Here is a 14,565-nt window from a genome sequence, read left to right as displayed (position 1 = left end):
GCCAACATGAAGACAAAATACATACATACATACATACATGTACATGCACTGTACGTGTACAACGAACGTTAGTCCTACGTGAAATAATTGGTGTGGTTTCTCGATAGCCAGCTACAATGAACTAACTGCAGTCCCTTGTCTTTTGACGTCATTTTCGTGACAACATTCGCATCAAAATGATAGGTGGCGCGATCTGCATAGCACAAAGATCGTTTGTGTATGATGGCTACTCTGACATGTTGTCACGCCCTTTTTTACAGCGGTTTAACAGGTGTGTCTAATAAAAAAAACGGGCAGGTGGTTTTTTATTCTAACCAACTACCTTTTTTTACATGGCCTAAGACTAAGACGAAGAGATCCGTCATGTCCATAAATTGACATCACTAATGGTTCCCTGCAGTGGTAAATCAGCCAGCTGATACTAAAACGGTTTACCAGAAAAAATACTGAAGTTTTTGTTTAGAAAATACATGTAGTTAGCATTTTCAAACCAGTCTCGTTGGGTTTGAGTACAGGGTATAAAGTGATGTTCATGTGTGGAACTCTTTCTGGCCATGATAACTGTTTAAAGCCATGAAATGTGGCAAAAATACTTTATTTGGAATCTTGTCTTCCTACTATACCTCTGTGGTTTTCTACCATTGCGGACTTTATACCTTGTGTCACAGACGTGTGTTTTGTGGCTAGACCTATGATGAGGTGAGAAAGGTAGAGAATAAAGGAAAGAAGAAAAAGCAAAAGATGTCATGAAATATAGATATTATTCTATGCAAGCAAGGGAAAACCAACATTTGGAAAGAGTTCCATTTACGGACGCCACTTGCCACCCCATGCACAAATCCTGTGAGACTGGTCTGAAAATGTCTAAGTGTTTTCTAAGTGAACGCCTTCGTATTTTCCCTCCTAAATTGAACTTTTCTTGACATATTTGTCTTTCTGATGGCTAATAGGTCAATGTAGGAAATAATTACTGGCGTCTGTATATGGAACTCTTCCCCGACATTTTAAGTGATGTTCACTTCTCAAAACATTTTTGCTTGGGTCTTTGTTGTTATTGTTGTTTGTGTTTGTTTTATTTTGTTTTGTTTCCAACCAACCCGCAGCTGACTCTACACCCTCGGTGGTCGAGTGGGTTATCCGCCTTGATCAGGAGCACTCTCTCGTCGTCTGAAAAGAGCCATGTTGGTTGCGAGTGTTCATTGTGGTGATAGTGACGCGACCTTAACGCAGGCACTTCACAGTCGTTTCCGAATAGTATGTAACAATTCTAGAAGAATTTTGACAGTGTTCATATTTTGAACAAAATATGAGATACGTGCATACCTAGTTCCCTCTATATCTTCCATTAGTTTGCACTTCACATTTCTGGAAATGTCATGAAGGGGCACTGTTATGGTGAGAAGAAAAAGGGATGATTACTTGCATGCGGAAAGTATGTTTCCATTGTCACAGTTAGGACCCTGGGTAAATATCATACCGTAGAATTTAAAAGACAGACCTTCCTTAATTTTTTTGAATATTTCGTTTACCCCCCTCCCCGCCAATTGATTCAATTTATCAAGTAAGCACGCATGAAGTGTTTTCCGGGATCATGGGGGGGGGGGGAACATATCAAGCATGCTTAAATGGAATTCACGAATTGTACGATGTCCTGTTAATTTCCGCAAGAGCCGCGAGCTTGACTGAGAGAGGGCGCAATTTTCCTGACAAGGCTAACAAATACATGTACTTCCCCCCGAAAAAGCACACTTGAAAGCTGGTGTCCCCTTGTGCCCCCCACTAGTAAAATCCTAACAACGCCACTGATACTATTACCTTTTAAAAGAATGGTTCAAAGCGTAACCTATATCAGCGTCACAAATCAAATCAAATCAAATCAAATCAAATCAAATCAAATCAAATCAAATCAAATCAAATCAAATCAAATCAAATCAAATCAAATCAAATCAAATCAAATCAAATCAAATCAAATCAAATCAAATCAAATCAAATCAAATCAAATCAAATCAAATCAAATCAAATCAAATCAAATCAAATCAAATCAAATCAAATCAAAACAAATCAAATAAAAACAAAGCAAATCAAATCAAATCAAATCAAATCAAATCAAATCAAATCAAATCAAATCAAATCAAATCAAATCAAATCAAATCAAATCAAATCAAATCAAATCAAATCAAATCAAATCAAATCAAATCAAATCAAATCAAATCAAATCAAATCAAATCAAATCAAATCAAATCAAATCAAATCAAATCAAATCAAATCAAATCAAATCAAATATATTAATTAACTTACTATTACCTTAGAGCTCTATGATATTACTTAGCCTTCATAAAAATCTTACTTTTCCTTTGAATTTATTGTATTGTAATTATACAAAAATATTAAACAGAACTGAAGACCTGTCCAATATGAATCAGCCCCCTCCTGGAAACCTTTTCTTAGTGATCGATCCCCCCCCCACAAGCCGTCGTGTTGAGCCCCCAGCTTGCCCCGTGCATAAGACCTGAGATTCCAGGTCGTCCCCCTCCGTGCAAGTTTCGCGCGCGCATTGCCTCAGCCCCGCTGCATTCTGGGAAACACGTGTGTAATGAAATCACACAGACTTATTTTTCAATCATGGCGGACAGCGGGGCCGAAGAAGAGCTTACTCCAGCTTACGATATCGTAGTCACCAAGTACAAAACCATCGGCGACATTGTAAATAGTGAGTAGAAATCAGCTCAGAAAATATTGGGACGACTTTCTGGTTGGTCTGTGTGATTAGTGTGGAGGGTATTTGATGAGAATAAGACATGAAATTCATGACAGCTGGACGAGTTCGTAAGCTGTTCGCAGTTCCCGAACAATAGCCTGCATTGAAACGCGTGTTAAAACGGGCCATGTGGCCTATGTGGCAATGCGGAACTGCTTGGGTTGTTGACTTAGTCTTGCAATACGTGTTGCAATACCAATGGAGGAATAAGACTACTAGCGCACTGAAAAAATGTCTGCAATGCACTGCAGATTTTAGACACCTTGTTGGCCATTAAATAAACTAGATAGGCCTTAGGCCTATCATTTAGCCACATATAAAACATGAAATTTGTGAAAACCAAAAGAAGAACAAATGTGGCCTAAACGTTGTGAACACTGGTGAAGTAGGCCTATATAACACAATATGGTCAATCACTAATTATGCCTACCTTAAGCTAAGGCCATGTAAAAAAAATTACATGCAGTTGGTTAGCATCCGTGGCCTTTCATTTTTCAGGGGCGGGCAGGAGGTTGTTCTTTTTTTTTTCTCTTCCTTTCTCATTTAAGAGATTCAGTTCCAATTGATGCAGTTTATTGATGAAAATAATAATACAATAAAGTGAATCACGTGCCCTTTTCAAATTGATTTTGTTTAATTCATAGGCCCACATCAAGACATGAAAAATGCTGAAAAAATTTAATGATCGCGATCGTCCGCCATGTCCAAGCGTACCTTGACGAAGCACATGAGCTATGCATTGTGCACTTGGCCGAGTAGAAAGAAAGGCTGCGTGCTGGAGCTATGGCTGCTTCCGAATGACGTGCTGTGGAAAGTAGTCCTAGCTTTCGCACATAGCCCTTGCATCGGACACGGCCATGCTCTGTCCTGCTACATCCCTGGGGTTGATCCTGAGAACTGTATGATATAGTATTGACTGAAGGAATCAAGGTGACAAGTTTGTTTCCAAAGGAACGGTCAACATGAAGGCAAAATACATGTACATGCACTGTACGTGTACAACGAACGTTAGTCCTACGTGAAATAATTGGTGTGGTTTCTCGATAGCCAGCTACAATGAACTAACTGCACGCCCTTGTCCCAAAGATCGTTTGTGTGTGGTGGCTACTCTGACATGTTGTCATGCCCTTTTTTACAGCAGTTTAACCGGTGTGTCTAAAAAAAAACCGGGCAGGTGGTTTTTTATTCTAACCAACTACTTTTTTTTACATGGCCTAAGTAGGCCATATCACCTAGCCTATGTACATGTAATGTGAGCATGGTGAGCATAGGCCTATAACCATGGTCAGACTTTTATAATTTAACAGCAATGAAGGCCATAAGGTAAGACTAAGAGATCCGTCATGTCCATAAATTGATATCACAAATGTTTCCCTGCAGTGGTAAATCAGCCAGCTGATACTAAAACGGTTTACCAGAAAAAATACTGAAGTTTTTGTTTAGAAAATACATGTAGTTAGCATTTTCAAACCAGTCTCGTTGGGTTTGAGTACAGGGTATAAAGTGATGTTCATTTGTGGAACTCTTTCTGGCCGTGATAACTGTTTAAAGCCATGAAATGTGGCAAAAATACTTTGTTTGGAATCTTGTCTTCCTACTATACCTCCGTGGTTTTCCACCATTGCGGACTTTATACCTTGTGCCACAGACGTGTGTTTTGTGGCTAGACCTATGATGAGGTGAGAAAGGTAGAGAATAAAGGAAAGAAGAAAAAGCAAAAGATGTCATGAAATATAGATATTATTCTATGCAAGCAAGGGAAAACCAACATTTGGAAAGAGTTCCATTTACGGACGCCACTTGCCACCCCATGCACAAACCCTATGAGACTGGTCTGAAAATTTTAAGTGTTTTCTAAGTGAAGGCCTTCGTATTTTCCCCCCTAAATTGAACTTTTCTGGACATATATGCCTTTTTGATGGCTAATAGGTCAATGTAGGGAATAATTACTGGCGTCCATATATGGAACTTTTCCCCGACATTTTAAGTGATGTTCACTCCTCAAAACGAAGTTGAACATGCTTGGCAAATGTCAAGAGGTAGGTGTTGGACGAAAAGTGAAAACTGAAAAACATGTAGCAGTTTGAATTTGTTTGCGAATGTGTTCTGATCGGGAATGATTTTGAGAGCGTTCTGAATTTCAGTACATAACACCAGAGTTGAAAACTTCATTAATTTCTTGTGTTTTCTATCTCTCGAGTACATCTTCGGAGGGTGCTGTAAAAGAAGACATTCTGTCATTCGCTTCTATTTTTTTCTGTCAAAAACAGAAAATCATCGGTTCTGGTTTGAAGCGTTAGTAATTGTCTCTCTTTTTTTCTTTTACAATAGATGCACTGAAGAAAGTGGTTGAGAAGGCTGTTGCCGGGGAAACTGTGCGGTCGCTTTGTGAGCTTGGAGACAGCTTTATCGTAGAGGAGACCAGCAAGATATTCAAGAAGATCAAGGATTTGAAGAAAGGTCAGGGGTTGTCTTATCTCAGGCTTGGACAAATACTCATCAACAAGACAAAGTTGTGTATCCCATGATATAAATTTTCATGAGGCATACATGAAGCGTGTTGAAAATTTAAAGCCTCTGCAGTAAACGGCACCGAATAAAAATTTTATTTTACCCTCTTACAGATCCTGAGCGCTATTCGTGATAATTACAGTCCTATTGTTTTTCTAACAGGTATCGCATTTCCCACCTGCCTGTCCATCAATAACTGCGTCTGCCATTTCTCACCTCTCAGAAGTGATCCTGACATCACCTTAAAAGACGATGATGTCGTCAAGATGTAAGCACTGTAAAAGAAAGTTCTTTACAAAATCACAGCTTCATTGGTTCATCTTTTTGACCAGTTAATACTCTTTTTAGTCTTTGAAATTTCAAAGGAATAGATTGAGTCCTTTCAAGTGTTGGGTTGAAATTAACTTCATCATTAGCTCATATCCTGACGAAAATGCAAACGAGTGTACCAGGGCAAACTAAGAATTACTTAGTATTTCCCTTAAAAGCTCTGAATCCATTGGCCTGTTAATCACTGTGATATAAAAAGTGTACCGAAAAAATCAAGCCAGTCTTAAACTTACTTGTGAGTCTAAACATCGGGGTATCTGTTGAAACGCACAGAGTTTTGCCGCTTTTGTCATGTTTGCTTCATAAGTTATCGTGCCATATGCCATTGTTTGCAGTTTTCATAACAAATTTCCTATAGGAGAAAAATTCACACTGTCGGTTCTTTTAATCAATGACATGATGTTGTCACAATGTTTTTCTTGGTAGTGACATGGGTGGGCACATTGATGGTTTCATCGCGGTTGTCGCTCAGACGATTGTCGTCGGTGCCTCAGCCGATAACAAAGTAACAGGAAGGAAAGCCGATGTCATACAGGCGGCGCACACTTGCTCTGAAGCTGCCCTCAGAAAAATCAAGCCAGGAGTACAGGTACTAGACTTTGAAAAGTCTTCCTTCCTCCGACCAGATGAAACTTGCCGAGTAGTGTTTGACAAGTGTAAATGTGACACAGATATTTTATAATCTTGTACTGATACTATATAATGTTCCAACATTTCAGAATTATGACATCACCAAGCTATTCCAGACGATTTCAGAGTCGTTTGAGTGCAAGCCAGTGCAGGGAATGCTGTCCCATCAACTGAAACAAAACACCATCGATGGGGAGAAATCTATCATCCAAAACCCAACGGATGATCAAAGGTAGGTTTGCTCTCTGTGGTAAAAACTCTCCTGTATACCGTTAGGGTGAAAACAAATTTCAGATTTTGTCCTTTTATGCTGTCCATTTTGAATAAAATTGATGTCTCCCAACCAGTAAGGATTCACCAGAGCCATCTGTTTTTAATCAAAGGCCTGTGTAAGAATCTTTCACAATGTAAATCAAGAGGAACTGCCGTTTTTACCTAGATAATGTCCATTTTTGTAAGGGTGCCGAGATGAGTGACGCATCAGAACGAAGAGTTGAGTTTGCAAACTGTGCATGTTTTTCATACAAACTGAAAGTAAAGCTTTAAAAGTGGCCTGAAACAATGTGAATGGGATGCAACGACGTGGTGTTTTAGGAGGACTCAGACTCGGATTTTGAGCAGATCAGTCAGGATACTTTTGTCAGTGGGTCACAGAGTAAAGAAATATCGGCAGTTTCTTGTCATTTTTCGTGAGTTAGATTGTAAAGGTAGGTCAGATGGATATTAGCCCAACCACCCTTGGCCTATTTGACTAGGATGCACTCCCATCCTTTAAATTCCTTCCAATATTTCTAAAATATATTCCCAGAAAGTTTGACCACTGCCTCGGTCTTGTTAGATCCTTGGGCCATTCCTGTCGCATCTGTTTGTACTATTAGCAAATAATATCCTTGACCAGTTTGGATGATTTGACAGCTACTATAGGCCTGAATTTATGCACAGTTAAGTGTAAACAAAAAGGTCTAACCCAAGAGCTGAATTTATGCACAGTTAACCCTTTATGAGCCATCGGTGACTCCAGTGCGCCCGGCCCTTTTTTCCCCACACTGCTATCGGCGACCACAGTTGCCCGCAAGAACAGTACTTTATAAATGAATGAATGAAACAAACCTTTGACCCCTGAACCTTCAAGTATTTTCTGAAAGGTGAATATGTGGCAAACATTTCTCAACAGTAAAATCATGTTCATTTTTGACAAAATTTTCTGCAATTTTCGATTGAAATTCTGTGCATCCCGAGGTTCGAGTGTTCGCTAAAAAAAGGCGTGTACAATGGAAGCTTCAGCCGCATTTCGGGAGATTTTTTGAGACTTGGACTTCAGAAATTCCGACTGTGAAGGCATTTTGCAGACAATTCTCTCGATAGTGACTAATAATAATAATAATTGATATTTATAAAGCGACTAATCCATCAAGCTGCTCCCAAGCACTGTACATCAAAATATAAATAAATAAATATAACCTACATGTACCATAATTAAAATCGATACTAAGAAACTAAAAATGCTTGTTTAAAAAGGTGCGTCTCCAGCCCGGTCTTAAAACTCTTGACATTCCTAGACTCTCTAAGATGAACTTCAAGCTGGTTCCAGAGACGGGGACCAGCCACAAAAACCATCCTGTAGGCATTCTACGTGGCGTTCTGCCTTAATAACATCGATATAATTTATTGCACCAGTTTCATTGCTTTGATCCGCCCTGGTTTATTTCTATATCAGTTGTCGATTCAGGTAAGTTTTTCCTCGATTTTGATCATCGCTCCGTACTGAGGACGACCCGTGCATGCCGTTTGTACTGACATAATGCCAGCATGCACATCACATGTCATGCACCGGCGCGTGCACGCGGGATCTAGGGCCGGCCACAATTAAAACTTCATTCAATATGGCGACCCCGAAAAGGGACAGAGGGCATGCCCATGCACTAGAGGGGGTACTGGTATTCTTAAAAATATTGGGGAAACTCCTTTGTGGTCGCACTTGCGCGCATGCAATGTACATGTAGGCCTACTCCACGTCAGTATCGACAACGAAGCTCCGGAAATCGATTGTTTGTTTACAGCTCACTTTTTACCGAGGATTTTTTTTTTAGGTTTTGTGGAAAAGGAACCGAGAGAACATGCCGACTGGAACGAAACAACGGCTTATAAAGGCCCACTTAAAAATAATCAATGGAAATGCATCAACACACGATCGGTACTTTATCAAAAGGCAGACTTACGAGTTGCACGATGTCAACTTGACCGGAGTTTTCCATAACCATTTAGCAAAAAGTTAATATTTTAAAAGGATCCCCATTTCATTTAAATAAAAGGATAAACACTATTTATGATATTTTAAACTTAGTTTAAGCGGGTTAGGAATCCTTGAATTCTAATGGGAAAGGGATAAAAAACCTAAGCAAGCATTAAATCAGAGGCTGGATTTGGAAGGAAAAAATCATCCGGGTAATTGTAATTAATTAAAAATGAACATTACAATGTAATACAGGGAATGCAAATTAATAACAGCATAATAAATGCCTTTTATTGAAGGGGGGTGGCATGGTGTACAAGAACTGAATAGCTTATAGGCCTACTCATGACATGACTGGTTGTCAAAAATGTAAATCAAGGGTTTCAAAATAATTGGCCTTGGTGCCCCCTTGAGCTTGCCTGGTGCCCTGTTGAAATTTGATGAACATCATGAAGGCAAGGCCAAAGTGGCCTGCCCCTTTTTTCCCCAAGACCGAGGCCTGATTTGTCAGAAATGTTGACATGATTACGTGTTTTGTGTGATTGAAATACATGGACAAGTACCCACAACAGATGAGAAAAGTAAATTCAAGTGAGGCTGTAAAAAAAAAAGAAATGGGTGATTTCTTTTATTGATATTACATATTTAAGCCCAATAATTATATGCAAATTATTCAGTGTTTTGAAGCCTCAGTGTCCCTTTGAAAAAGTGATTGAAAATTGTGTTGTGTTTATTTCTCGTTGCAGATTAGTGTTTCTAAGTAAATGTCAAATAAAAACTTCAGGAGTGATTGAGCAGACCCTTTGAAGAAAAATTAACTATTTTCATTTAATGATTTCATATTTCATAAACTTTCTAATTTGAATAAAAAATATACGCACCAATGGATAGGTTACCGGGGGTATTTCCTCCTCAACAATTAGTTTTGTTTGCATTTTCTCGTAGAATGTATCCATCACAGAGAAAACATCCATGAAAAAAACAAAACATCAGTGAGCAATTGCTTGGGTACTTGCAATAGAAACCCAGCACCATTGGAATACGTGTGTATATGGATGGTAGCATGTTAAGGGTTGAGCATAAACAACAAGGTCTAACCCAAGAGCTGGGCACAATGCCTCCATTGCAGTCAGTCAGGCTTTTTTTGGGCCAGTCATCCTCATTCATTCACATTCTCCAAAACAGCTCAGAGGATTTCAGAGGATTGAGGATATTAACCATGCCATTGAAGTATTTCTGTGTGTAGAAAGTGAATCGGCCAGTGCTATATTTCCTAATGACTTTGCTGACAGAGCAGAAACCAAGTGGTACTTTGCTTTATTACTCAGGTTTATAAACTCCCAGCAGATGCAGTTTCGCTCTGAGGGTTTTGATTAATACTGATTACAAATTTAAAGCCTTCGTTTCATAATGTCATTACTTAAGCCTTCAACCGTTGCCTTAATTTGATGATGGTCCAAACCTTTAACCTGCCTCATGTTGCTGATGTTCCCCCCCCCAACAAGGAAAGACCACAAGGTCTCTGAGGTGGAAGTTCATGAGGTGTATGCCATTGACGTCTTGGTCACGACCGGTGAAGGGAAAGTCAAGGAGAGAGATACGCGTACCACCGTATTCAAGAAGACTGACTCGGCCTATAACCTCAAGATGAAAGCATCCAGGGTGCTCTTCAGTCAAGTGGAGAGCAAATTCCAATCCATGCCTTTTACTCTCAGGTATGAGGTCACACCATCGTCGTAGTTGTTTGGTGACTGGCTTGGTTTTTAGACCAAGACTGACCAGTTCTTCATTGGGTGTGAAAAACTATGCCACTTGATCACAGAGAAGTTCTCCCATCTTCAGAATATGAGCCTAGTATGAAGTCACTATTGTGTCCCTGGGCAAGGTACGCTACCATGATAAAAAAAGTACCCAAGAAAAGTTCAGCTCCTTCCCAAAGGGAGATTCCACCTACAGCTGGAGGCTTGTGTGCAAAATATTACTTCAACTGTCCCGAGCGTAAGACAAAGTAGCATCATTTTGGGACGCTGAGATGTTCTGTGAATGGTTAACAATGTTTATGGGCCTGTTGATCAGGGGTAATAGACACTTTTTTTTCTCTCTCTCTGGACTGACACAGGGCTTTTGAGGAGGAAGGAAAAGCACGAATGGGCGTGGTAGAGTGCGCCAGCCACAAATTATTGGAGCCCTACCCTGTCCTGTACGAGAAAGAGGGCGAGCTTGTGGCACAGTTTAAGTTCACCGTTCTGGTCATGCCAACCGGTTCACTCAGGATCACCCAAGGGGTTCACCACCCAGAGTTCTACAAGACTCAATACTCTGTTAAAGACCCTGAAATCAAGGTCAGCCAGTGTTTGCCTTCATTGGAACTTTTAGGAAAGCCACGGAAAGTACAGGGTGCTAAACGAACGAACTTTTTGTCAGCCTTGCCAAATGCAACAGATTGTAACGTTGGTCAAAAGATGTTTTGCTTTGTCATACCTGTGTCTTAAATACTGTTTTTGCATTGGCTGAGAATGATCATGTGATGGGGCGACATGACCACGTCACGCTCGCCATTTGACATCACATCAGCAAGCATAGTGTACAGTGTGCTGGATAAAAGTGTAGGGACTGCTATCCACTGCTGTCCAAAGATTCCTTTGTCCTCCGTAATTGCCCTGAAAAAAAGTAAGTGAAAAACATGAAGACAGAGATATGACAAAATATTGTTGACTGCTCTGATGTGGGATGTGACGTTTTAAAAAGCTGAAGTACGCATAGTGCCCGAGGCGGAGGGCACCATGCCTACCTTAGAGTGTTCAAGACGTCATATCCCAGATCACAGTGGTCAACAGTTGTTAACCATTGCATGTAATAGGAAAGGTAAGTAGTAGAGTACTTTGTGTAAGTTGACGTTGCCAAGCTTGGCGTTAATGCTGTTCATTGCGCAGTGCCACCATTTTGTTGCATTCTGTTGCATATAGCAGAGTGCCTAGAGAAAAACCTAATTGGGAGTTTGGGTTAGTCCAGCATGAGGGATGTGCCCAACCCGTGCTCTGTAAGTTCCTCACTGGTGACAGAGCGACATTGGGCGACATTTGAACAGTGTTGGTGTTGTTTGCCTGGTGCCCATGCAAATATGCTCCCGATTTATGCAAAGAAGCTTGTGGGTGTGTCAAGTGAAATGTGTGGCTTGGTAAAGGGCTCCCTCTTTTGTTGCCCAGTGGGAATTTTTGTTAGGCTCCAACAGCTGTGAATCTACAAAATCATGCGAGATCAGCTGTTAAATTGGGATGGATTTGGGGTGATAAAGGGTTGATGTTGGAAGTTTCAAAATCGTCACATCATATTTTGAGGTTTGTTTTCTGTTCAGGCATTGTTGCAGTTGTCAGCCAACCGCAAGGCAGCCAAGAAGAAGAGAAAGAAGGTATTTATGTCCCTTGCAGAGAAAAAGTCGAACGTTTGGTTCTCTCAAACGTAATTCATGCAGACTGATCTGAAGTTCAATAATGACTTCTGAACCTTAACCATTTCATCAGAGAGCAGGGTTCGTCATCATATAGACATCAGTATTGCAGGCTATTTTAGATAATTATTTATGAATTCATTATGCAGATAGATATCAAACTGTAAATTTGCATCTTCAGCACCCTTGTTTTTCATGTTCATAGGAAGTTTGGTCATCCAGGTTGAAATACTGACTTAGACACTGGCACGAGACCCAATCCAAGCGTCTAATACCAAGCTGTTTTTTCTTTGATGGGTATACCGTGCATTGGAGATGATACAACATGCTATGAGGAGTGTCTCAATGGTGATCGGCTTGCTTCTGCTTTCTTTCTTCATTTTCCCATTTTCATTTCTTTCTTGCCGCAGGCTGCCAGCAAAGCGGCAGATGCAGCTGAAGCAGTCGAAGACGCTGAGGCCCCGGAGCTCGTTGACGAGAGCAAGTGAACCAGTCGTCCTCCCCCTGCCCCCTCTCCTAGCTCCTCCCCCTTTGGGGACCTCTTTACATAATGCCCACACATAACAGGAGAAGGACTACAGAGATTATGAAGACGGGGTGAGTGGTGAGTTTACGACAACAGGAGGAATCGTGAGAAAGCAAAAAATTTGGGAAGCGAACGGCTGTAACGTTTGGAAAAAAGGATTCTTTTGGGGGGATTAGGTGGGTACGAGAAAGTTTGGTTCCAGTTTTTGTGTCTCGAGGTACACCAGCGTCCCAGCTCATTCTTAAATGTGTTGCACTCTCCAGAGTGTTCATTGAGGCAGTCTCACTCTTCAATGTAACAATGCCAGTGGGATTTCCCCCCCCCCCCCGGAATTTTACATTCATTCTAAGTGTGAACTGGCCAAAATAGTTGACTCTCAATGATCACGTTGATCTAAAAAGAATACAAATGATTGTTTAGTAGCAAGTATCTATTTTTGGAGAGGAGCCATAATAGTTGTGGCAAAGTAAGCCTTGTTTACAATTTGAGCAAAATCGGGTCTGAGCATTTTTTTGGGGGGGGTTTGGAATTGGCTCTGGCTTGGCAACTTTGGTTTGGCCTCTTAGGAGCATTTACAGCGGTGCCATTGATGGCCACGGTATGAGATGAAAACTATGTCAGATTTAGTTTATTGAATAAGAACCCTACTATTGTGAGTTGTATGGATTTCTGTTTTCCAACTTGTACATGAGCAAGCAAAGTCTTTGCCCACTCAAAACATCTATCTACACCAAGTCGACTCTTTAGGATGCTCTAACATTCTTTTTGTTCAGTTTGGTCGTCATATTTGAAAGTTGTGGCTATGGGTAGTGATAATACATGGGCCTATTGGAGCCACTGCCTAGAGGTTGTGGCTACTTCTTATGGATGTATGTTACTTGTAGCCACAGCCAGTTTATTCAAACATGGGTGTACAGTGTTTGGTTTCTGTTGGCTGTTAAACATCCATTGAATTACAGATATTTGAATGTGGCGCCCTCTTGTGATATTTTGCTTTTTTCTCAACTATTTTCCTTACACTCCATATCCTTTCAGCAGGATCTGGGAATGTTAGAATTAAAGCGGCAGATTTTATAATGGAGCTTGTTTTTCCCAATTTATCAGTTTGTCTTAAAAGGACAGATGGAGATTTCTGTTTGGATCTTTTCATTTATCTTCGTTTATTTACCTTCAGAATCAGCTTGTGACTCCTTTTAAAATATGTTTGTGCAGCTTGCAAAAGCTTCCGTTTTTGACATATTTCTGGTGTGAATTTGTGACCAAATCATGTGTGGAACTGATTTTCATGACTCAAGAAGTTAGAATTACAAGGTTGATTGAATTCTTAACGGCCATTTTTGTCTAAACCATTGTGTATCTTTGCCATGAATATTCTGTTCTGAAGCAGTATTTGTGACTGGATTCAAACTGATTCAGTTTTGTACCCCATTTCGAGTGTAAATTCAAGTTAGTAATATAATGGATGCGTAATCCTCATGTTAGCTAATTTTAATGTAGAAATTAATTTTTCTGAAATGGCTGACCTCAAAGAATTCCGAGGCAGTTTTCATTCTGAGCCAATTTGAATTGACTGGAGTGATTGTTGGTCAGAACCCAATAAATCTACCTCCAACTGTTGGATTTGACTCACACCAACAAATACATATAAAAAGGTCGCAATTGGAAATTGGATTTAACTGGCAATTAAACAAAAGGGCCACCAGCACAAAGTGCACTTCATCCAAAATACAATGTAAATTTCTTTTGACGTTAGCGTTCAGGTAATGCCAGCCCTATCCTAAAGACAGTCTCTATCCACAATGTCTATGGGTCACCCTCAGAAACCGCAAAGCAGATAGCTTTTGCAGCGTGGTCTGTTTGCTACCAGCAATGATTTCACAGTCCATCCATGACTGGTAGTCACATTTTTAGCGGCTTAAATTCCTGGTTTTCAGTTTCTTGGCCAAAATACCTCGGATGCTCTGACTGTAGTGGGGTTTCTTAAATGTTCTCTTGAGACAGGTCATAATAAAGACAAAGAATCTTTTCTTGAATTCCTCACAGGTGAGTTTACTTTTTGAAAAAAAAAATCTGTTGTAGATTTCAGGAACTCCCGAGTCACAGAAATGGGAGTGGGGAAGGAGGAAAGA

The 14,565-nt window shown here is 40.3% G+C and overlaps 1 protein-coding gene across 1 annotated transcript; it reads left to right on the top strand.

Annotated features, from left to right (window-relative positions):
• The first annotated feature begins 2,582 nt into the window (after positions 1-2,582).
• LOC110973107 (proliferation-associated protein 2G4-like) lies at positions 2,583-14,469 on the top strand. The gene is made up of 9 exons (XM_022223626.2): positions 2,583-2,710; positions 5,090-5,218; positions 5,432-5,537; positions 6,026-6,188; positions 6,319-6,461; positions 9,968-10,177; positions 10,582-10,804; positions 11,818-11,871; positions 12,321-14,469. Exons 1-9 carry the CDS (start codon positions 2,623-2,625, stop codon positions 12,396-12,398), a joined length of 1,194 nt encoding a protein of 397 aa, XP_022079318.2. The 5' UTR covers positions 2,583-2,622; the 3' UTR covers positions 12,399-14,469.
• The last annotated feature ends 96 nt before the right edge of the window (positions 14,470-14,565 follow it).

This window comes from Acanthaster planci, linkage group LG03, assembly GCF_054643075.1.
Source record: "Acanthaster planci isolate LZ-2023a linkage group LG03, COTS_SCS, whole genome shotgun sequence".
Lineage (NCBI taxonomy): Eukaryota > Metazoa > Echinodermata > Asteroidea > Valvatida > Acanthasteridae > Acanthaster > Acanthaster planci.
This window is presented reverse-complemented; position numbering and strand designations above follow the sequence as displayed.